This window comes from Cardiocondyla obscurior, linkage group LG15, assembly GCF_019399895.1.
Source record: "Cardiocondyla obscurior isolate alpha-2009 linkage group LG15, Cobs3.1, whole genome shotgun sequence".
Classification (NCBI taxonomy): domain Eukaryota; kingdom Metazoa; phylum Arthropoda; class Insecta; order Hymenoptera; family Formicidae; genus Cardiocondyla; species Cardiocondyla obscurior.
Window position 1 is genome coordinate 377927 of NC_091878.1, and position 25787 is coordinate 403713.

General features: G+C 42.2%; 1 protein-coding gene across 17 annotated transcripts in view; it reads left to right on the forward strand.

Annotated features, from left to right (window-relative positions):
* Br (broad-complex core protein) overlaps positions 1-25787 on the forward strand; it is a 67813-nt gene that overhangs the window by 20813 nt on the left and 21213 nt on the right. For 7 of the 17 annotated variants that reach the window (XM_070666785.1, XM_070666790.1, XM_070666786.1 and 4 more), the window contains 3 exons: positions 416-1001; positions 1603-1662; positions 12060-14572. In XM_070666785.1, coding sequence (XP_070522886.1) covers positions 416-1001; positions 1603-1662; positions 12060-12742 — 1329 coding nt within the window. In that variant the 3' untranslated portion in view covers positions 12743-14572. Of the gene's footprint in view, positions 1-415; positions 1002-1602; positions 1663-12059; positions 14573-16229; positions 20542-20612; positions 20850-25787 lie in introns of those variants that run through there. The other 10 variants (XM_070666792.1, XM_070666793.1, XM_070666796.1 and 7 more) reach the window with 7 other exon arrangements.

Consider the following 25787-nt stretch of genomic DNA (forward strand, 5'->3'; position numbering starts at 1 on the left):
CGTTGGTCTCCTCGAAACCTCGAGTACGTCTCGCGCGTAATCGTCGGCGAACGTTGCTTTCGCTAAGCGCGTTATCTCGATGTCGAGCGCGTCTATCTTGATTTCAATTCGCAATTGTCATAGGTCAAGCAAACGGAGATAAAGAGACGGCCTCCCTCAATAAATCGAAAATCGGTGTACGTCAAATATCGGATATCGATGCGACGTCGCGGGACTCTTCAATTTGTTCGCCGCGCGTTCCGACCGAGCTATCATTTTCGGCGAAGCGATTAAATGAGAAAATCCGACTCGCGTATCGCGATGGTCGCGGTAATTGCGGGCCGAGCCGAGAGTGGGTAGCGTACGAGTGCGTGCGTGCGTGTGTCATAGCCGGTATAATTAATAGTACGATTGCCGTGCCGTTTTTTGTTCTCAGCTGTCGCATGTCCGCGCGTTGGCGGCCGGCGGCAATCACCTGCCGTTTCACGATAAGTCGGAGGAGACTTTCCCTCGCGGCGGCTCGCCGACGCCCGTGACCCCGACGCCGACGACGGTACAACAGCTCCTGCGCCGTGCCCAGATACGCCGAAACGAGAGACGCACCCCGGACCCGCACGATGAGTCGGCGAAGAGACCGCGGGTGCCGTCGCCGCCGCTCAACAACAACGACGCTACGCCTACGGATTTCTCGATGGTCAAGAACAACCACCTGTCGACGAAGGTGGAGGGCAACGGAGTGCACGACGAGAATAGCCTCGTCGAGGACAATATAAAGTGCGAGCCGTTGGAACTGACCGGCGGCAACGGCGGCGGTAACGCCGGGAACAACGAGGACTCCTCGGATTCCGGTGCCGCGGCCTCGGACCGACCGCCTGCGTCCGCGAGCAGCAACGAACACGAACCGGAGCCGGAGCACACGTCCGCGCAGAACTTCCTGCCGGAGAGCAAGCTCTTCACCTCGACGCCCGGCAGCTTCAACTTTAGCATGGCAGCGCTTACCACCGATCACACGCCGTTGTCAGGTACGTCAGGGGCATCCGGACCCCGCAGCGGGCCTGTACGCACAGACCAATTCGTAACTCTAGACCTAGGGTTGCGCTCTCATCCTTTAACCCTTAAGTGCGCGAGTGATCGCGGGATATTAATCTCCGATTGCCGTTCAGTTTTAGCTGGACCTCGCCAGAAAATAGTAAATCTACATTTTTCGATAAATCGCAATGCACGCACGTTTTCCGCACTTGAGGGTTAAACGACCGATCGTCTCTCCAGCGCACACGAGTTCTCAATATCGTACGATAGCGTTACGTTGTCGAATTTAATAACCGAGTCGAGTATTATTTGGTTATCTAATTGAGTTACTATTTTATTTTGTGTTTTAAGTAATATTATTTCCGTTAATTCGATTAGCACTTTGATTTGCGCACTGTTCTAACACGCGGCGTGTGTGCGACTGGAGCTCTCCGATCCCTAGCGTAGTGTCTGCCTATGCGATTCATATTTTTTTTTATTTTTCTCGCAGCACCACGCGTTTTCTTTTCTGTTTTCTTTAATTGCGAAATTGCGTACAGGCCGTGGTTTTGAGTTTCCGCGCGATGGTATTACCGTTGCTACGTGTAACGATAGTGAAATTTCCAGGGTTGGGCCACGGCTTGCAGACACCGGATCTAGCGGGCACTTCGCAAGGTAAGAGACTTGAATTCTTTTAGCTCTTTGCCCTTTTGAAATCAATAGAATTGCTTGACAAGTCGAGGTAATCGATATATCACGCTCCCGCTATAAATATCTATATTTATATATACATATAAATATATATAAATATATATATATATATGTATAAAATATATGTGGCACTCATCACGCGGCCGTAGAAACGTGCGTTCAATGTGCGTTCTTTTGATTTTTTTAAGGGCACTCTGCGCTACTTTATTATTCTTCCACTGACAGTCGACTACATCGCGGCCAAACCTCGTTCGTACGCGATGTAGCGGTTCGCTCTAATAAAAATAACTAAGGACTTGTGCAGTTATATCAAACTAACCACAAATCACAAATTACGAGAATGAAAATGTATTTTTTATATATACATATATATATATATATATTTATTTTTTATTTTTTTTTAACTGGTTGCGGTGAAAGAGCACTACTATCTGCTTGGAAGATTATTAAATCTCTTCTAATTGGCATGCGTTTCAAAATCATCGTTATCATCATTACTATACGGCACCATTTACGAATCGCCTACATTTTGCATATCATAAAAATCATGTACTTATACGCGGAGCACGCGCAGCTCTACGGCTTCAAGCGAGATACGACTTAGCTCGGCAGCCGTAATCTTACACCCGAGCTCGGAAGCGTAACTCTCGGAATTTCATAAATCCAATTTGTCCGCGTCCTTCTTGCAAAATTCGGCACACAAGCACGCTCGCCGACAGTAACTTACGCTCATTAGCGCGCCAAACGTCATCGCGTTACCCTTAAATACGCGCGAATACAATCGAATTCATTATCGCAGTTTGTCTAGATTACGTACAAGAGATGAATCCGCGGCTGGATCGTTTCATACGGTTTATTGCGCTATATTTATACACACGTTGCGTTCGGTGTATCGCATATACGTATTTCGCAGATATTACGTGAAAAAAGTTATTTTACTTGTGAACTTTCGCGAGTTATTTTATAAATTTTTATGAAATCGAGTATAATTTTAATTTATCCATTTATACTTCAGTTCGATATAGGTGGAGAGTGGTCCCGGGAAAAAAATGTGCGCGAGTTCGAGAACATAATATTCAAATCATTTTAAACGAAATATTTCCAAAGACCAGAAGATATTACAATTTAAATGGAGTATCTATATCAAAAATATATTAGCTGCATTATCATTAATACGTTACTACTAAATGATACGTTTTTTTTTTGTTACCGTAATTCCTATATACGTAGAATATGTTGCAATAAATAATTTTGAATATAATACAGCAAATATTTTTAACAATATCGAAAGTAAATCTTTTGAAGAGTATTCAACGTAATAATTGTAGCACAAATTGGAAGCATTTACAAATGATTTTGATCGTAAAAGAGTTAAATAACTTGTTCTAAAAAACTTTTCTTCGAGACCTATTGATATTCTTTTTTTTATTTTATTTTTTTTTTTTATAACCGAAGCTATTGAATAAAGAGCGTAGTTACGTGGGCAGAGCGACGCTTTTGGCCGGCGACAATTTTATCGACTCGTGCGCGAAAAATTCACGTTGGCCGCAGCAGATACATTCGCTCGAACATCGAACCGCCGGTTATTAATGTCGGCACGACGGTGTACACGCGAACGCAATTGGCGTTAAAAGAAATGGAATAGAGTGTACCAGAGTTTGGCATCACTGTGCAATATTCGTAGCGCGCCGCGAGATTGTTACCTCGTCTCGCACTTGCGACACCCCGAGAGGGTGCACCGTCGGGAGTTAAAACAAGGGAGGGGGAGGGCTGCGAAGCCCAAGTCAAACGATATTTTAAGATCGAGATTGGATTGGAATACGACCAATTAAAGCAAAGTTTGCTAAATATCACGGTGGTTTTCTTTATTCTGTTCGATTAAATTCCAATCGAATCTTAATTCTAATCAGTGGCCTGATACGAACTTAGCGATGCGCTCTAGCGTTAGTGCATCGCGCATCGCATTCGCTGATTTTCCCCGGTCGAATCATCAGCGTTGATGCGCTTAGTGTCATTGACATAAGTGTTGCCGATTTCCCGATAATCAATCGTTGACGTGCTTGTACCGCTCGATTGAACGGGTTGGGCTGCGTATCGATGCGCTCTTAACGTTGTTCCGCGCGCGTTAACGTTTTGCAATAAAATCAATATACGCGGCGTGATATCGCCGATACGGCGCCGTGACGTTCATTACACGCGTAGGTATGACGAGAGAAAAAAAAAAAGAGAATAAAAGAAAAAGGTATACAATATGATTGATCGATAAAGCGTCGGAAATTATGTCTCGCAACTTCGGTTTCCGGGACCCTCATTCTCCGGAATTGCTCTTTCGTACGCAAGTAACACGTGAAAGAGGATGTGATAGGTGTAAAGATTTAATTTCTCCTACATTTGTAGAGTACAACATTATCTATGGCAGTTGCTAAACAGTAGACCAAAGAAACAAAAAAAAAAAAACAAAAAAAAAATTAATTAAATAAATTGCGAGAGAATTAGAATGCTAAGTATAGGTGTTGCAATTTGTTGCGAATTATCAGGCGACAAACGGGGATCGCCGATGGCGACGCCTGTATCAGAGAATCAATCGTCGCACCACCGACGTGCGTCGAGAAAACGGAGCTTGACCACTTGCGTCGACATATAGCGGCGGGATTACGTCGTTTAAGGTGATACAGGAGTCGTCATCTCTTTCCCCCGGGCCGCTAACGATAATAGCGAATAATTACGGGAACAAAGAACGGCGTACTTGGACGTGCGTGACCTTTCACAAGCGGATTTCGGCAGCTACCGCATCGAGAGCGTGGAGAACGCGTTCGCGGGGAAAAGAAATAGGAATATATATACTTGATCGATCGCATGCGGGGGTGTATGTGTGAGCGCGTGTGTATGCGTGCGTACGTTTTCACGGCTTCGACCTGGGTCTCAGCTGGCGAGACTGTTCCCCCCTGAGTTTTGACGGTAGTCGTCATCGGTCGCGACGAAGATTGTGACAGGCTGGCTGACGCATTTTTTAAAAATATTTTTTTTTTATCGCACACATATCTTTTTCTACTAGTCTTCTCGGAGAGAGATGAGAAGATTTAGGCGATGGGGGCTCAAGAAAGAGGAAAGAAAGAGAGAGGAGAGAAGAGAAGAAAACTTTGATAAATGCGCGACAATCAGCCGATCGGTTGGTCGGTTGTGCAAATTCAGGTGCGGCCTCGCATTGTCGATTAATATTTGAACGGCTGGCTTATACTAGGTTAGTACTGAAAAAGTTTATCGCCGGAGACCGCGGAGCAGAGTAGGAGAGAAAGAAGACGAGGGACGAGCAGGGGGAGAGAAAGAGGGGGAGAGGAGGAGGAGAATTGGGGACCGCGTCGATAAGGCTACAGATGTTATCCGCGAAATTCAAGGTCCCTCTATCTCCGACGAGAACGAACGTGGCCAACTAAACATTGGCCTAACTAAAAATACGACGACCTTGGTACGCCACTCACGTTTCTGCCACTCACTCTCCGCGAATCATTAGATACATTAAATTATATCTTGCCGGTTTTGCGCGCATCAGCGAAAAGACGGCGGCGGCGGTTCTCGAGGAATGATAGATTTCGTCTTTTATTTATTTATTTTTTTTTAATTTTTTTTTGTCTCGTTCCTCTGCTAATTTCGGCGAAGAATATCTTACGATATATACGCGACGACGCGCTGCTGACCGATCAAATTTTTGCGATCCTATTTGCCGGGAGAGATTAGCATTGCGCGAAATCGATCTCTGCGAGGACGAACAGCGCATCTCTTACTAAGATTTAATATATTTAACACGCTTGGATGTTAATTAAAAGCATTAGACCACCCTTTACCTACGTAAAGGTACGACGCGCTGCATTTAAAACACTCCAGGTGAAACTTTGTTACAAAATATCTCATGGATACTAACTTTGAAAATAAATTCGACAAATTGTTCCGTCGCCGTGTGATAACTCCGCGTATTCTAATCCTGCTATTTGTCATCAGTCCGCTGCAGTTATTTCGTGTCTGTCTGGAAGGGCTTTAGCGGATTAAATGTGTTTGTAGATAAGCTAATAGATGATGCCTCGAAGCCGACGTAATTTTTAGTAGACGATACGCGGTGCTCGTCGTCATGTTCGACGTGACGATCGTTGCTAAGTAAACTCTAAGCGCGACGGAGTCTTAACGGCAAGGTAAATGATAATGACGGCGATCTTGGCATTGTTTCAAAAGCTAAATACGATATTTACGGTGAACTTTCTCGTTGCTCTTCCACCACGCCCCTTACACGCTCCCGAGTAATGTTCGTGAATGCATATCGTTCTTTCGTTCTTACATTCAAGTGCACGGGACAATGCAATCGGGGAATTAGATTCGGCAATATTTTTAGAACTCGCCGGCTATTTTCGCGGATATGACTTTCTTTCCATTAATTAACTACGCGTACTTTATCATGCCCGAACTGAAAGTCTCTCTTTGTCCCGTTCGCTGCAATTATGACACTGGGAATTATTCAGCGGAGATTTCGAATTAAAATGACGCGACGTTCTCTTAAATTATTTACATCGCTTCTCATTCAATCTCAGATCAGTTATCAGCAAATTGTGAAATGATCTTTTGTATGTTTTATACTTATTCGAGCGCGATGCGAGAAGGTGATGTTTTAATCGGATCGCGACGAACACGTCTGATCTCGGCACGGGATTTACATGCGCTTGAAATGACAAGCGAAGCGTATTAACTTTTAAAATAGCGACCACGTTCAAGGAAAGTAAAATTATTTGTAAAAGCACGGCGACGGGGGAGGGATGCGGGAGTCAAATTTACGCGTGCATTCTTCCGCTCGATTTCTTTCTTGGTGCCGCTTATTCCCGTCTTCCCGTGAACACTCAATTTGTTTCTCGAAAAAAAATCCATTTAAAGCTACGTACAATGGTATTGGCCTCGCATGGCACGCCGATTATTTTCCTTCTTTCCGATGCCGTTCTTTCGTAGAGAGGCCGCAGATAGGTGATAATCTGTCGCCAAGTTTAGTTTCGCGGCGCGAAAATATCGATTGCGAGCTTTATTTCGAAGCGTGGTTTATCTTTTTTTTTTTTCCTTTTTTTTTTACGTTTATGTACCAAGAGGCGTGGTGAAGTTTCGATACACCGGTATAAACAAATATTTGTTCTATTCGCTTTTTACGCCGCATAGAGAGAAAGAGAAAGAAAATGCCCCTTGTCGTCAATTTTAAAAATACTCCTACACTTCGGACGCGGTTTGTTTTTCTTTTTTATGTCAGCTCTAAACGATGCATAATATATAAAAGCGTTACCGATCCGCAAGGCCAACTGCTGTTTCTTTGAAAGGCGCTACGTTTCACCGTTTAAATTACATTCTTTTAAGCTGGGAAAGATTATTCGCGTCAGCTACGCGAGCTATTCCGAAAGAGCGCTGGACCCCCCAAGTGGAATCTAGAACTCGTTTAGCGTGATCTCGGTGGACGGCCGTCATCAGCTTCATTAATCTTGTTCCTAGTTGTTCTCCATAATTTCGCGGTCTAAAGAACGCCACACGTGGACGTCTCGTTGAATTTCATACGTGTTTGGGTACAATGGTCAATTTATTCGTCTTTTTTTCTCGCATTTTATCCTCGCGATCGCTCGTACGATGCGTTTCGGCTTTTTAAAAACTCGCCGCTGATACGAGGAGGAATTTTGGTTGCGTAACGCAACCTGAAAGTCACGGAGAGAGGCGAACGCGCGAATACGGGCATGCCATCTTACGAGGCTGTGAATAAATGGAACGCAAAATTTTGTCAGCTTCTGCCGGGATGACACAAGTCTCTCTTTCTTTCTCTCTCTTTTTCTCTTTCTCTTTCTCGTTTATAATGGTCTGGCTATTCGATACAGCGAGTCGCCTCTTTCTTTCTCTAATATACCTCGTCCCTCTCTGTACTATCTTCCACTCCCCCTTTCCCCTTCAATCCGTTCGCCAACGTCACTTCGTTGCTGTTTCGGTAGTTGCGGATCGTGCTGATGCACAGTGGCTCTCAATTTTTTTTTTTTTGCACCCGCCCATAAATCGTCTCGTTCGTTCATCCCGTTATACGTAACACGTGCGTCACGTGTGACAAAAAGACAACCGATTGTTTCCTTCTTCTTTTTTTTTTTTTTGTATTCTCTTTCCCCTTTTAACGCGACGCGTCGGAAGTAGGATCGCTGGAAGTGTCATCGCGGAAAGCGTCAAAATTAATAACGGGCATTCTATGCGACTTGATCACAAATGGTTTACAAAGCGACGCGCTATTGTTTCACGTTCGTGCATAATTAATGATAACTGTTTGATACAACACGCGACACGCGCGGACAGTTTAATATCTTAAATTGCAGGATTGCGCGTAAAAAAAAAAAAAAAAGAAGTTTCGATCGATACGCGTTATCAGGTAATTGAGTTATCGGCCGTTTTAATCCTTTTCCAACATTTACATTTCGAAGTTCCAAATATACAGAAACGCGTGTAAAATTGATTGGCAGATTTACGGCTTGTTAATTTCGAAATGCCGGAAGTTTCGTTCGAATATTGCGCTCTCTCTCTCTTCTAAATTCAAGGGAACATTTAATCCCTGTGGTTAACTAGCTGCTCGAAATTGCGCTTATTCGTAGCGAGGCTTTTTCCTTTTTTTTTTTTTTTTGCTACCTTGACGAACTGAAATATCCGGGAAAAGAATTTAATCGCGCCGTTTGCGGCACACCAGAGGCGCGTCCGGTTCATCGTGACGAGATCTCGGGGCGGGATTTTCTTTTCGCGAGGCTTTCGGTCCACGTGATCGTCTCGGGGGTCCACGTGGATCCGCGAGGGAGCCCGGATTAGGGAACCCCTGCCGCGTGGCATTAACGGTACGTATTCTCGGATGGACGCGCGGCGCCCGCCAAGGCCAAATGAAAGTTCGTTCCGAACCAAATCCGACGGAATTTTTTATCTGTAGTACGTACTTATCGGGGACGCCCAGGTCTAGCTGCTTGTTTTCGCCCGCGCTATTATCGATGATGAACTTGAGGTGACCTCGAAAACTGCGCAACAGTATAGGCACGATTGGCGGGGCGAGGCGAGGAGCCGCGACATGTCGGCGGAGGGAATTTGAGAGACGGAGCAGTTAGAGAAATGGCGCGGCGATTCGCTGAGAGAAAGAGAAAGAGAGAAAAGACGGTCGCGCGGGGAACCGGGGAGAGGAGGGGCACTGACGATTGCACTTTTGCTCTGTATCGCTCGCCACCGTGGCCCGCGAATCTTCCGAGCGAAATCTTTCGAACAAAGCTCTTTCCTTTTCCTCGTAGGTTTTTGATTAGGATATTCACATCCATCACAATAATCGCGACACGATTGAGCGACGTCACGCTGCAGTGCGACGGAGATATCGCTGAAAGAGGAGAGAAACCGATGATCGCATCGCTGATGATTATGACTACATAGACTTTCCTTGATGTTATCAGCGATTATCTAGTCGGACATGCCTGTTTTCTTATCTGAGATTCTTGCGAGGGGATATACTCTGGGAATATAATATGCAAGTGATACAATCTGTTTATACGTCGCAGGTTACAGCGACTTTTTCTCTTTGCCGCTAATCGCTAGCATCTAGTCGGGAACGAAGAGCATCGGGGCTGATCGAAAAGAAAAAGGAACGCGCGATATAAAGTTTCGCTGAATTTAACTAATAAATTGATAATTAAATCTGTTCAACTTAATCAACGACACCGCGCGATAGCTTCGCCGATAGAAGCCACGGTAATTCTGACTCTTCTGTCTATCGAATAATAAATATTTTAACGATTCTATAACCATATTATGTATCGTTGAAAAATATTCCAATATCGCTATTACCCGCTTGACCTCCGCGTACTGCTTCCAACGATCGCGCGGGCATTATTACCGAAATGATAGAACTTAATGAGACGTTTATGTAACCGAATGCATCTTAATTCGCTTCTATGTTTTTCGAAAATTTCGTCTCTTTTACTTTCTTTTCTCTCTCTCTCTCTCTATCTCTCTCTTTCTCGCATAATCTGAAGGAGATTAGTGCGGAGAGAAGCGGAGAGCAAGAAGTGCAACTGGCTTATATCGCGGGCCGGTGTTTGCGCCTGTTAGAGAAGCCAACGAGTGCTCCTCGCTAAGAATAGCGATGCACAATCTACATGAGAAAACTTCTCGAGTCGCTTTGTGAGATGTCTCTTGCGCGTCGTAAAACATGTACTCTCTCCCTTTTCCTCTCTCTCTCTTTCTCTCTTTCCCTTCATCTCCGTTGTCCGAACGAGTTTGGCTAGAGAATACGCGGCTGCCGTGCGTACACACTTCGCCAGACCAGCATCCTCCCTGTGTTTCCTCGGTGAGCGTAGAGAAAAGGGGATCGCTTGTCTATCGGCATAATGCTTACCTATTGCGGAACACCCATCCTCCCCGTCGCTGGGGGTACGGATATTGTGCAGAGCGCGAGAACGGGTTACCTCACGTTTTTATGATATTCTCTCAAACGCGCGTTTTATGCAAGCTGAGACGACGAAAGAAAAGGAGAGAAAGAAAAAAAAAAAAAGGACGCTCCATACATGTTTAAGTACGTTCTCTTTTTCGAATTGCGTAGCTGTGTAGTTTCACGGGTTAAAAAAAGAGAGAGAGAGAAAAAGAAAAGAAAAAAAAAATAAGAACTTACGTCTCACGTTACGTTTCGTTTAAATGCGGAATAGCAATCGTTCAGACGGCATTCAAATCAAATCTATCCGCGTTGCGCGGCGGCGCCCAATCGCACTCGGCGGGACGACTGTTAATGCCGGCGTTTATGTAAATTGCTAAATATTCGACGGCACGCGCGAGGCTAATCAAGAATTCTCAATCGCGTTGGAGATTTTCTCCTCCGTGTGCCGCCGTCGTCCTGGACTCGTTTCACCTGGAGCGGCAGCGGCCTATCGATCGCGGGCTGCTCTTCCTCTTTCTCTCACCGCGCTTAGAGTCAACATCAGTCATAATACAGCGTAACGGCATACAGGGGTTATTAAGAATAATACACATCCTACGTATATATCTTCTTCTCGGTTGTATCGCGAGGGGGAAACGTTCTGGGGTGAACGCGGGGGTCCGGGAGGCGCGCGCGGGGGGCCGCTACGGCGGCGGCGGCGGCGGCGGCAGGATCACGAAGGGGCGCGAGGCACCAAGAGGAAGGGCGAAAGTAGAGAAGCGGAGGACTGAACGTGGGGTAGCGTTGCCACGGGTAACCGGCTGGGTAAAATCCCGCAAAGAAGCGTCCGCGAACTCCGCCGTGCTCCTGTCGACGACGATCGTTGTCGTCCTACCGACGTGCTTCGCTCGATGAATGTTACGGTGTCGAGTGTGCCGGCGTCTCGCGTCGCGTCCCTCGACAAACTTGGCTCGAATGTAAATCGGCCGCGTTACGCGTTCGAATTAGTTTCGGATAGATCAATTGCTGCAGCGATAGCATTCGAATTAGCCCGAACCCGATTTCGTTTCCAAACTTCCTTTATTAATAATGCAACGGAGGGGAAAAGGGAGGGAGAGGGGGGAAAAAAAGTCATCCGTTTGAAATTGCTATATTAATCCTTAATGCCGTTCATGGCGAAATTACGGAATTAAAATAAATGACGGGCAAAAGCGCCCCGCCCACCGCCAATGGCACGCAAGTCAATCCAGCGCGTTATCCGTTTTACAATCGCGTCGATATATCGCTTTGGATTTACTTCGTAATTATCCATATCTGCTTTTCCTTGTCTAGTCTTTTAACTCCAATAATTCCATCGTCGAGAACAGTAGATCTCGATACGACAGTTTTTAACGATACAATTTTTTTTCCCCGGTGCTTTATTACAAATATATTTCTTTCCAAATAACACGAATTAAGTCGAATAGATTGGATAGAAATATTGCGCGCGTATTCTTCGAGGACAGATATTTCTCAAGTCAATCGTAGTTAAAATTTATTGACTCTCACCCGTCTCGCAACGCTACGATAAGACGTCGGTCTCATTTGCTCGTCAACTTTGTGCTGCAACTTGGATATTACTTATTCTAATAGAAGCGTTTGAATTTACTTTCAAGGAGAATCACCTTTTGAAAGACCGCGTATTACACTGTAATAAGAAACAGAAATAGAATGTGTGATTTTGAGAGAAGAGGAACATAGAGGGAGGGAAGAGGAGAGAAAGAGAGAGAGAGTGAGTGAGTGAGGAGATGTGTGTGTGTGTGTGTGTGTAAGAGAAAAAAAAACGAGAGAAAGAGAGAGAGAGTTATAAATTAATATTCGTATTGAAAGTTGCTCGTTATGGTACTAAATGCTGTCGCGTGAATCTGGTTGGACTCAGCCCCCTCCTCTTTGGTTGCAGACCAGGAGGTCGCCGAGGAGGACGGGGGTTGGCAGTCCGCCACCAACATCGAATACCATCGAAAAATACAGGAATCGAACCAAAATAAGAGCGCAAATCGGTACGGCGAGACGGTAGTGCAATCGCAGCACCAGGAGCTACCGATAATCGATCTCTTAGACAACATTAACGATCAGATGGAGGAGATCGTACTGAAATCAGAGCCCATCTCGCCAAGGATGGACGAGCTCGAGTCCTGCTTTCTGTCGAATCACACGATTGAGAGGCACGCGGATCTCGACGCGGCGCCCGAGTATCGTCACGATGATCTTCGAGATAAACAGCTACAACCGCAAACGTCCGGAAGATCTTTAAATAATGATGCGTTTCACCCACGATGGCTACGATCGCGGAACGATCTCGTGCAATCGAAGCACGTAAACGCGACGCCACGCGTCTATCACGAACTGGATCAGAAATCCATGAATCGAGCTTACTGCAACTTCTGTCAAAAAACCTTCTCTCGCGCTTGGTCGCTGCAGAGGCACTTGGCCGACACGCATTTTTACGTGCCGCAATCACTGTCGTGCGACCAGTGCGGCAGAAACTACAAGTCTAGAAACAGTCTGGTTAGTCATAAGAGCCAATATCACGCTCGCAAGGACCGTAAGGAGCACGAGGCACAGTGCGAAGTCACGTATTGACCGGCGGAACTGATCTAGGACGAGCCTCTCTTCGTATCGTAAAACAGAACAAATAAAAAAGCCAAGAATATATGCGGAATGCACACGCGACGCAGACCTTCGATTGAGATTTCTGCGAAGGAAGGGAGGTAGAGAGAGAGAGAGAGAAAGAGATGTAATCTATCGGCTGTCAATAGAAGACAGACCGTTTTGTATAAATGTGTTCCATTTATAGTGTGTTACACTACCGCTGTATTGTAATTATATCTCACCAGTATTGAAGCGGAATAGCTATTGCTAGTCGTTTATTTTACCGTGGATTACCTCAGTTGAGACCAAAGAAGGAAGAAAAAAAATAAAATAAAAAAAAAAAAACTGCTAATGATTCCTTATTTGTAAGCCAGTATTCCGGAAATGCAATATTATATAGCGTAGTTGTTATTAATTTACTAGATTCAATTCAACTGGACGAACTATAATCGATGTAATTTTGTAGAGTTTTGAATTTCGACATGCGAAATCAACCTCTGTGTTTATTGGTAGTATTATGTTTTGTTTGGTTTTTGGGAACGACAGCGTGTCAGATATATTATTTCAGATTTATATGATAATATCAAAACCGGGCTCGTTAAAATTATGTCAGCTTGAATTTTTGATTCTTCCGTATTCATCTATTTTCCATCTCGTCTTCCTAAAACGTCATTATTCGCATTGATAAAATATTGTTGCTAATTAACAACGTTTATATAATGATGTTTCATTAGAAAATGACTTTGAATTTTGATGTTACCTGTTCATCGATATTATAATAGAACTGAAGTAGTTATAAAAGCACTGGTTGACTGTTTAAGATTCTTTACGAACCAAATGTTACTTGACGTTGTGCAATTCCTGACAATTCATTAGTTGTACACAAAGAGATTACAAGATGTTACGTTTTCGTGAAGACTCAGGTTGCATAGAATGTACAGCCGCGTTCGTTTTGATATAAAATAAAATCTCGAATTGTTCCTGCATCCACGAGATTGTAATTGTATTTAAGAAAAAAAAAGAAAAGAAAAAAATAAAAAAAAAGCTCAATCCCTATTGTTACAACGACGGCGTGAAATAATGGAGTATAAACCGTCGCGACTTAGCGACGGAAGGGAAAAATAAAGACGATAATTGAAGAAAAAGGGAAATAATGAATAAAAATGTTGTTTCTAATGAGCGAAGCGCTATCTCTCGCGGCCTAAATATCGCGCGAGAAGAAAGAACTTTTGTTGGTAGCTCTTTCGCTCAAGGCTACGAAAATGCCATTAATCATGAAATGTAGAATACATTACGCTTCATTCGCATCACCTCATTAGAAACAGATATCGCATTTGTGTACACAGCTCGCACATATTTCCACTCTCCCGCGCATATTCACACGCGTACATGTACATATATCTATATATATACATATAAGATATTATGCTCTATTTTGCTGTATATAATATGCATCGACATGAATATATATATATATTGGTGATCATGAAACACTAACTTCATCGCTCACGATCGTTCACTGGATCTTTAGAACTGCTTGCACTGTGTTATCCTAATTGCGCTCGAAAGAAGTAAACGTCATGCGACGAGCTCAGTGCTGCTGCAAATGAATCTTGTTAGAGATGCCTTCGAGAGCATCGCGATTACTACCATTGTCATCGTATTCGATCGATACTATAACGCGCTTTTCAACTCAGATTTAATTTTGATCGGAAATACAATTAATTACGCCACAGTCGAATAAAATAGTTTGAAAGATATTTATACACGAGGAAAAAAGAAAAGAATATATATATATATATATATATATATATATATATATATATATATATATATATTTTTTTTTACGATCTAAAAAAAATCATTAAGATATCGAGATATTATTAGATTTTAGATTATTCGCACTTATGTCATGCATTGGCACATTTTGCTTGAATATTTTTAGCACTTTTAATATCATTGTTGTGCAAAATCATTGTTTCTTACTTATTAATATATTATTCGATTACATAAAGATTAGTAGTGGAGTATAATTTTTTTTTTTTCTTTTTTCGTCAGTAATAAACGCATTATTCATTTTATAACGTTTTGATAAAAAGTCTTCACGCTCTCGGAGCCTGATGAAATCAATCGCGAGAAAAGAGAAATCAAGATATAGTCTGTGACGAGAATGCAAATCCAGAAAACAGCGGCAATAACCGAGAATGACGAACGCGATAATGATAATGCTGGAGAATGTTAACGACAAAGACAAGGACGATGACGGTACTCATCATAATAATGGTTATAAACCGTTTATTATACGGTATTATAAATGATAATGATCGGACTACAGAGATAAAATTATGCATTGCAATGATGATAGTAACGTTGCTATTTAACGAGGTTGAAGATGAAGAATTATCGATTACATGACAATAATGAAGATCAAACTGTACAAAAAAATGACAAGATCAATGATTCGTTTGGAGGTGTGACGAAACAATACAACAACGGAATGAAAATGAAGAAGAGCATCCGCGATAACGTTAGCAATTATAATAACGATGACGACCAAGCACCACGAGAATAAGAAAGAGATTGAGGCAACGACGTGACATTGACACCGACGACGAGGTTGACAATGACTATGACTTCGGATAATGGTTTACGATAAAAAGATTGACGAGTATGATTATGACTATGATTTAAGCGACTTTTTAAAGAAATTAATCATAGAAAAATCTGAATGAAAAAAAACAGAAAATTAAAGAAGGACAAAAAAAAAGAGATATATACGATGACAATGGTTTCATCCGGTGTGCGTTCGAAGGTATTCTCCCGTCGTGATAATCGTTACGTCACGTAAAAAGCAAGCAGCAATGACGGTGGCAGCATCCATAAAGCATATACATAATTTAAGGTGGTTTTAAGAAATAACATGTAAACGAGTTTGGGCACGGCTTGTCGGGTGACGGTGGTACAACGTATGCTCGATTAATAAAGGCGCAAAATAAAGTACTAAAGAGGCAAAAAGAGAGCACACGGGCGCACGATATTTTCTCAGCTGCGAAAACTATGGTGGTGTGATCTTAAATGTGACGGTGGTGTAGGAGCGTGAAATGGTGGTGTGCGATTGCAAAAGACGAGGCCGCTAGAAAAAAAAACTCCCTTCCTCCCCCTTAAAAAAAAAAAAAGAAAGGACAAAGTAAAGAAGCACATTGGGGATGACGCCCTCTTATCTTTCTCTTTCTTTCTTTCTTTTTTTTTTGCCTCTCTCTTTCTCTCTCTTTTTTTTTTCTCTTTGATTCTCTATTTATCTATCAATTAATTAATTTATCTGTTTCTCTTTTTCTCAATTTTTATTTCTCTCAATTTCAACCCTCCCTAACCCCGGTCTAATGTCTACTTGTCCACCTGTCCGACGTCCGTGCGACGTTTCGTGCGCCAAAAACCCCTACAAAAGTAGTAACCCCTGTGTGTCTGGTTCTGCCGCCAGGTCTGTTGGCCGGCAGCGGCGCGAGCGATGAGTTTCGGTGCGAGCCGTGCAACAAAAACCTGACCTCCCTAACGCGGTTGAAGCGGCACATACAGAACGTGCACACCAGGCCCAGCAAGGAACCGATCTGTAACATCTGCAAGCGGGTTTACTCCAGTCTAAACAGTCTGCGCAACCACAAGAGCATCTACCATCGACAGCACAACAAAAGCGAGCAGCAGAGAAAGGAAGTAGCGCAGGCTCGCGAGTGGCAGAGAGACCAGAGAGAGCACACCGAGAGAAATTACTCTGCGCAGCAACAAGTTCAACAGCAACAACAGCAGCAGCAGCAGCAACACCAGCACCAGGCTCAACATCCGCGAATGGGATGAGATTGTTCGTCGTTTGATCCTATCGCTTTCTCTCTCTCTCCCTCCGTCGTGAATTTTTTCACGACGAGGGTGCACCGGATGTCAACGCGTCACAGGCGTATATTGCCGCTATCGATACGGATTAAGATTCGACGCGATCCGGAAGTTTGGGATCGCCGGCGATTGAAATGCGTATTTCTCGCTGTGCAGCAGAATATATAGAGCGACGGATTCAAAACGTAGAAATCTCGGTTCTCCGTTTATTACCGTTATTCAGACATTGATGGGGAGAAAAGCAGTTCAAAAGTGCGAAAAGAAAGTCGATCGATCGCTTTACGACTATAATGTGATCTAGCATAACGTCAATGACTTATCGCAGAGATATCACCAGCGAGTTGAATCACTTGAATCGGTAGCGTGTCGATGAAGCGAACTTTAATCGGTTTTTAAATGCGAATGATTCGTCAGATAATTTTTTACCGTCCGAACCGAGGAATGCAACCGCGTTGAAATAATCTATGGAACATAACTCTGTCTTTATTTGCGACGAAACGGTGAAATGCAGGTCGGGTGAGCGACGTCTTGATAAAATATGTAGCGGAAAAGGTGATTCAAATGTGTCGTCTCGAGCAGATGAGCGACAACGCGCGCAAAGCTGCATTGATATTTTTTATGAAAAAAAAAAAAAAAAGGTATCTACGTTACTTGTAAATAGCGTTGCGAAACGAGTAAAAAAAAAAAAAAATAAAAAAAAGAAAAAAAAGAAAATAGATTAAAACATTGAATCGGCGATCTACGTCTATTAGAATCTGAGCGATTACTTGTGTGATAGGCATAACTTTCGATTTTCGACAAGGGCCACGCGATTTGTTGTTATTTTTATATATTATTTATGTGACGAGCACACACGATTATTGCAGACGAGTTCTGTTTTCTGTTTGCCGTCCCTATGCGACGGTAAGAAAAGGTGCGGTACAAAAACGGGATAATAAAATATTATTTAATGTATCTAACTTATTCGTAATATATGCATTGCTCTCCACATTCCTTTAGACAAGGCAATTATAATTAGCTAAAGTTTTCCCCCCCTCCTGTTCTCCTTAATTTTCGTTTTCAATATTCTTTCTTTCCCGACGTAACGTATTTCCTTTGTTACCTATCCGACACAGAACTTCTTCGCTGTGATTTTAGCAATAAGATTTCATTTCCAAGGATTTGAAACGTATTTGCATCACGACACATGTGTTACCAGTTGCATCAATTTAGCGCTGTTGCAGAATTGATAAATCCTCCGCGATATTTATGGAAATATAGTATTTCTAATATTTACGTAATTTAAATTTCGAATATGATTTAATATAATTTATTGAATCAAAAACTCTATTAATCTTTTTTCTTTTGTTTTTCTTTCTTTCAAAATTGTGTTTGCCCGCATTATTAAATAGGGTTTACTTATTAAAAATTAATTTTATCTTAAGATGATTTACTTAAATTTATTATAGCGTGAAAGCGGATTAATGTTGACATTTTAAAATGCAAGTGGAAGAAGCGTCCGTAAATTATAAGTATTGTTATTCATCATAGTTTTTTCAAACTGTTTAACATTTTGATGCTTTATTTTGTGCATGAACATGTATTAGCATTTACGCAGTGTTTTTGTATTATTATTAATTACAACTTTGAGAAAATGTGTTATTATTATTATTATTACTTTGAATTAATCAAATCTGCGTCTGAAGAAAAATATAGAAAGTATTGTACAAAATTGTCCGAGGCTGAATTTGCAAGTGAACAAGACGTACATTAAAATATTACAATCGACAAAAATAAATGCCACATTTGTCAAATGATACGAATAAGGGGGACACACGTGCGTGTGCGCGTTAATGTATTTTTGCTTATTCGTCGTATTTTTGGGAAAGGCACGTTTATTTCTGGATATTATCGTCTTTTTTTTTTATTTTTAAACGATGAATAAAAAAATATATTGTTTTTTCATCTCCAATGTCTATTCGATGTGTTGTAGTAGTTGTTATCGCCATTAACATTTTTCTCTATCGGCAAGTTTTTATATTATTGTTGCTGCTGCTGCTATTGTCACTCCTGCTACTATTGCCTCTACTATTACACTCTCTACTGTGACCGTTACTTAATTATTTTTATTAATTACCGTTACCGTCGTCGCCTCTGTACTGTCGACACCACAGTTACTACCCTTTTTTCCGTCGAAAATCAGTTAATATGCCGGAAGAAAGTGGCACGTTTACTTTTACAGCTCGGAGAAAGGTATGTGCGGACATTTCGTTGCTTGTTAAGCTTGAAATATCTTTTTCTCTCATCGGGCATCGTTTCACTCGGTATCCCATCATAAATGTTCATAAATTACGTATAAATGCGCATTGAAATACAATTTATCGCCTTATCAATCATTTTTGGATTTCTTCTTGGTTAGCTCTACACGCAATACTCGATTATGATTTATCGAATGTAAAACCAGAGATAAATGTTGAATTACATTGACTGCAAGTCGTTTATATATAAACGACTTTCAGATGGTGTTCAATACTATATTTCGCAATGACAGCAAAATGGTTAAAGTAATAACCGTTCTTCCGAAGTTCTTTTCGTATTTTTCCCATCAAGAGCGAAATCTTCGTAACACTTTATGAAATATTGTGTTTCGTAAACTAGTTAAATACATAAATGCACAAGGGAAACAAGCGAAATATCGATTGCCAAATTAACGCGCGTACCTTCTAAGTCCCGACGAAGATTTCTCTCTTTCTTTTATCACGGTAGCGAGAGATCCGCGAAAATCGCATCTCCGGCGGTCTACAAATCGTCGCGCTTATTATGCATGACCAATGACAAACCAGAGCTCCGAGCCACATTTATATATCTCTCTCTGCGACTGAGATGCAGCAGAAACCAAGTACTCGAGCAACGTCGTACGTGGCTCGCAGGGACACTTCAACAAGGCTGTCAGTAAGATTATCGGCGGATGTTCGGTAGCAATCTCCTTTGATACTACTGCCGATTTGCTCTCTCGATCGATCCTATTTAATTCTAACGCCGTTTTTTTTTTCTCTCTCTCCATAAACTCATCTCAAAATTTCCTTAAATTGATTTCTTTTCCTTCGACCCCCTCAGCCCTTCGACATACCTATAAATTGACTATCAGCGAGAACCTCACGTTTGGCCCTTAACACCCTCGGCATATCACCCTATCTCTAGCCCTAATCATGCAAGAATACTTAGCAGCGTATCGTAACTAATCTTGTCCAGTGATATTAATAGCAGTCGTATCTTTGTTCTTGTTTGTTCCCGGTCCCGCTCGCTCGGCTATACGTTTGGCTCTGGTTCGTCATTGTTCTGTGTGTACCTACCCGCTACCTTCACGAACACGGACTTGCGCTGGGGGTCCATCCACACACGTGGCTCTCCGTGTGCCTCCTACACCACAAATATTGGTTCGTAATGGAAATATTTCTTTTTAATTGGGTGTCGATGCATATGTAACGGACTATGGTACTTGATTTTATTCTCTCTCTCTCTTTCTCTCTCTCTTCAATTTTTTTTTTTTTAATTTTTTTTTATCTCTTTATAAACTTCACGTTTTCTCCCTCTTTTACGCTCATTCATATCTGCATTTATGTATCTGTCTATGTCTCTATTTTATATCTATCTGTCTCTATCTTATATGTATGTGTCTATCTTTACGTTTTTATTTCTTCATATACGCAAATTTCAAATCTGCCTTTCATCACATAATTTATCGACTTTCTACTTATTATATTTATCAACTAACACATATAACTTCTTCCCGTTTCGCTTTGCTTGTCTACCGCTTTATAAAAACGCTGCATCACGTTGCTTCTTTCTTTCTTTCTTTTACGTTCGTATTTCTTACGCCTTCGATATTTCTATCCGAACGGGGGAATAAAAAAAAAAAAAAAAAAAAACTATCTCTCGCGATAAAAAAAAATCTATATAAAAAATTCAATAAATTGATATGTAATTGCACGGACTTTAGGTCCGCCCTCGGCAATTCTCGCGATGCGACTGTCGCACCCGTTGCACGGTAGTCTACTGCCGCCAGGAATCTGCTACACGTGCGACGTGTGTGGCAAGACACTCTCTACGAAGCTCACCCTAAAGCGGCACAAAGAGCAGCAACACTTTCAGCCCCTGAACAGCGCGGTCTGCGCGCTCTGCCACAAGGTGTTCAGGACGCTCAACAGCCTGAACAATCACAAGAGCATCTACCACCGTAGGCAGAAATAGAAGTGATTGCACACGCGCGTGTCTTACGTGCCAAGAGACATCACGAAACGAGCTTAATAGACGCTAAAAAAAATGAAAAAAAAAAAAGAAGAAATTTCGCGCTATTTGCGACGACGTGCGATTAACCTGGCCGTCGACAGCGTAGCCACCCGAAGAGAATCGCGTTGTTCTCTTCCCGAATTTTTGCTGTCTAGCCAAAAGAAAGGAAAAAAAGAAAAAGAAAAAAAAAATACGAAGAACCTACGTCGAATGTTCGAAAAGTCGAGTGATTTTAGCCCGTTACTCGACCCCTCGATTCACAAACGTTAACCGCGCGTATTTAACGCTGAATGCGTACAGTCGTCTGATTTTGCTTAAATAGTCTATCGAGATACGTAATTCTTGATCAATATTTATATTAATTTTCTCGACTGCAATTATTAAAATATCGAAACCAAGAAAGCTACATAATCGTAATCGTGAAAATAATTTGTGAGACAATTTGCCAATCCAGGTTTTAAGAAGTTAATACGTGGCCATGCCGCCGATGCGAGATGAGAATCAGACACTTTTAGCGATAAATATACGGTGAAAATTGACATGGACCTTTGACCGGTAACGGACCGTCGACGTTTTGTACAATATTTCAAGCGCAATTGTTATGTTATTATCGCCCGTCGATTGTACATCGGTAATATAATGGGTTTGACATTTGGGACCATGGAATGTGAGGATCTGTGGATTCTTTTAGCCACTCGATCATCCGAGGAAGATGCGATTATCGGAAACAACTCGGTCATTTTTCGAGAGACAATAGGAATTACGTCGAATGTCGCCATTGTGTTCACGATGTTTGCGCGTGTGTCCTTAAAAATCTTCCTCCTATGTCTCAGCCGCGCGGCAACAATTTTTATAAAAAGAAAAGTAGGAAACGTCGGTTCGCGAGAAATCAGTGCTTCCAGGTGTGAGTGTACGAGGTACATGAATAATCGTTGTCACGTGCGAACCGAGAATCGGTAGAGAATTCTGGGATCTCGCGCTGTTATCTTATATATAGATATATTCCTAGCTTTTTTCTTTCTTTTTTTTTTTTAATTTTAATTTCGTAATTCAATATTATGGACGAGACGGTGATATTAACGTTGATGTTCGCGCTCCCGAACTTTCAAGCAAGTTTTAGGATCTAATTAATTGACAAAGTTGTGATGAAAAAGAATGAGACTGAACGGGGGTGCAATCACGATTGAAATTAGGGTTGGTTTTTTTTTTCCCCCCGAGTTGATTTTCGAGTTGATTCTAATCAACGCGTAATCCTCGAGGCGCGTGTTGTTAGCAAATCATTTATTCGCACCTGTCGCACGTAATTCATGAAAGCGATTACTTAGATTTTGCACGTAAGATTTGCAAATGTACACGTACAAGCATATACATACACTCGCATACACATTGACACGTACATACACACACTGGCGTAATAGTTTACGGGACCCAGTGCCAATGGATTAAAATAGACGAAAGTAATCTTAATTTTATAATTACTTGTACTTATTTTTCTAGCATACGCTTCTCGTATATTGTTCTCTTCTTCTCTCTCTTTTTTTTTCTTTTTTTTCCCCCCTTCTTTTAAATTTCTATCAATATCGCAGGATTATATAAAAGATTGGTCGCATGACAGGACGTACAATAAACTGGATATGCACGAATGCCGGTTTTAATATCATTTCGGAGATTGACGTCGGTGTATAATCTCGGGGAGTAAAATTTCCGTTGCTGCAGATACTGGGATGATCGTGACTCGCGTCAATTATCGTGACTTCTTTCGCGAATAGTACACGAATACTCGTTCTGCAACACAGATATTTGAACTCGCCGAGATTATATAGCTGCCACGGTCTCGTAATCGTTAGTTTGAGATTCAATTGTACCGTGCATTTTGGCTAAAGCTCCGGGCATTGTTTTGCGATAGGAGACAAGGTGAGATCATTGTCGAAACCATGTCAAGAGCGTTTATTGGCTATGAAACGAGAATTAATTTAAGCTTTATTAATTAGATCGATATAACGCGGAAATGGGATATACTTATTCAAGGAAAGCTTTTAGTGTCCAAAACACGATCGTCCAGCTATAAGAATAGGTAGAAGCGTCCAAAAATAAATTTTGATAAGACTGCAAGCGAGCCCCCGAGATAGGGACAGCATTCGAGAGTTTAATCGTTTCGATATTATATATATCGCCCGATTTACATGGTTCCGATGGTTTGAAAAGAACGCGATATGGTTTTCCGAGGCAGAGAAGGGTAATCGAATTAGCCTAAATCTGCGAGAAATATTCTTATATCGTCATTTTTCGTCGTCGCTTGAATCGGGAAAAGTGAGATGCAATGGTTTAATATATATATATATACATACGCATATATATTTTACCCTAATATATTCATTCCATATTAAATGCTTTAGCGGGCTATCCTAAATAGACTTACATTCGTTTTTACGATATTTAACGAATTTTACATAAAGTACCTTACTTTGTTATTACTATTAATTATTATTATTATTCATATTGTATATTGCAATTATTATAATTATTAGTATTGCTGTTAATATTGTTATTAATATTATTATTGGTATTACTACTATTATTCTTGCTCTTATTGTGTTACGGCTCTTTCCGTTTCGCGGCATACTTGATGAGAGCTCCGTTTTATAATATATTCCACGGATACAGATTACTTGACTTTCGTGGTATCCGGTCGAAATGTGCCGTTCTACACGCTCCCCCTCGTCCGTTTATGCGGCGACTACGAATCGTCCGACTTTTCATCGACCGAATCTCTCGAACAGTCGCGACGCGTTTTTCCCTCATAGCTTTTTAATGGTAATGCGACTTGGTCGGTTCGAGATCACATGGATGGGAAGATGACGAAAGATGCACGTGCCGCTAATGCCAAAATAATACAAAGGTCTAGAAAACGTTTACGGGACGTGTCCGGAGAAGTTTCCCTAGAGATTCTGGACGTCTTTTGAGCGCGCTCACGTTATATCCGGAACCGATAGATCACTCGCATTTTAAGTGACCCATAGATAGATCAGCCGCAACATACACATACGTTCTTGCCACCGCATATAATTGTGAACGTTATATTTTAGTAGAATGTAAACGATTCACGCTCGGTGAAAAAGAAGCCTGTACGATAGGACCGGAATATCACAGTTTTGTATCACGGGAATCGCTAATCGCGACAGAATCGCGAGCGGGCAAAAAAAAAAAAAAAAAAGAAAATGCACGCGCATCGGGCCTAAAGAAAACGCGATCGTTGCGCGGTTTGATTAGTTAACGAGAGATAGTCGTCTATTTTTCTTGAGGACGGAGCTGCTACGGCGCGAACGCGAATATGGGACACAATGAAAGATGTCGAGAGCACAATTGCGAGCGAGGTTTGAGTCCGCCGGGCCAGTTTAAGGCCGACGGGCGCGACTCGAGTGATACGATAGACGATCGCGTTTTATCGTCGATACCGATTGCAGGGTGCGGAGTCACTACGGCGAAAATGTGTGTCAAGAGGCTCCGACGCTGTGCGGAAATACGAAATGTTTAGCGACGGTCGTTTAAATGGGTCGAGTTGCATTTGAGAGACCGAGACTTTCTTGAACCGGTGTACCGTTTAAAGCAAAGCTGACTTACAACAGCGAGGCGCGACTAGCGTCTCGTGTTATTTCCGTTAATGAAATAGGTTCCCTGATACGCATTCGGAATACACAGACGGGGTAGGGCTGGCAATCGATGGGGCCGAATTCACGTTGGCGGAAGTGTAACTGCGGAGTGTATCGGACGCATAATTCGCGCGCGGGGGAATATGCCGGCGAAGCTGTAATAATTTTTATAATCGCGGCCAGAGGAAGCGCGATCGGAGTGAGATGTGTTAAGGCTGAACCGATAGCGAACGCGACGGGATCGAAGGGCCTGCGTAACAGCGCGAATCGAGCGACCGGAGACTGCGGAATTGCAATGAAACGCGAGTTCGACTAAACCGCGAGGTTAAAAAAAAATCGCGCGATTGAGTAGAAGATAGGCCTTATCTTAAGCTGCCGTTAAATGAATTATCTCTTCTACTTTATATTATTTTTACTATTGAAGTTAATTCATCGCGGTGCGATTGGAAGAAGAAGCTACACCCTTCCTCTATCGTCGCGCGTACTTACGCAAACAATTATAAGCGTCCTCGTCGATTTGTGCTCCGCAGACCTTTCGAATTCTCTGCCGCGCAACGAATTGTAGCTCGACAATGAATCGACCGGAAAGAAACAATGTACATCCGTGCGGACGTGCTCATACATATATTTTTTTTCTAAAAGTGCACAAAAACCCCCTTCCCCCTCCCTCCAATATATACGCGCGAATTCGGATTACGAACTGATAGCGTTCGCGCGTGCACCAACTCGCATATCGGTGTGTTCACACTTCGGCTCGTATAGGCAATCTCTGACGCAGGTGTACATGCATGCTGAATGCATTTATAGATAGGCTATGATAATTTATGTTAAACTATGTTTTATGGAATGCATCTCGTTGCGTCGCACGTATTTTCCGCCTCTCGCATTATAATCCGGATTAATAAGTATATCTCTTTTCGAACGCATTCAAAATGAACGTGTTTTAGGATCGATTAGTCAATTGTTATATGGTAAATATCGACATAAATGCGCAAGAGGGTATTGACTTGTCGATTGAACGTGCTGTTGCGAGCCGGCGGAATGAAAAACTATCGCTTTATACGCTTCGCGAATCCATTCTAGATTTTTTCGTGTTAACGACAGATATACCGCGCGGAGCGAGGAAAGAAAGGCTGAGATTTTTTTTTATACTCGGGGGGGAGGGGAGGGAGAGAGGCAATAAATCGTGTACATATATCGCGAGAGCTTTAGAAGCATCAAGGAACCTGTCTTGC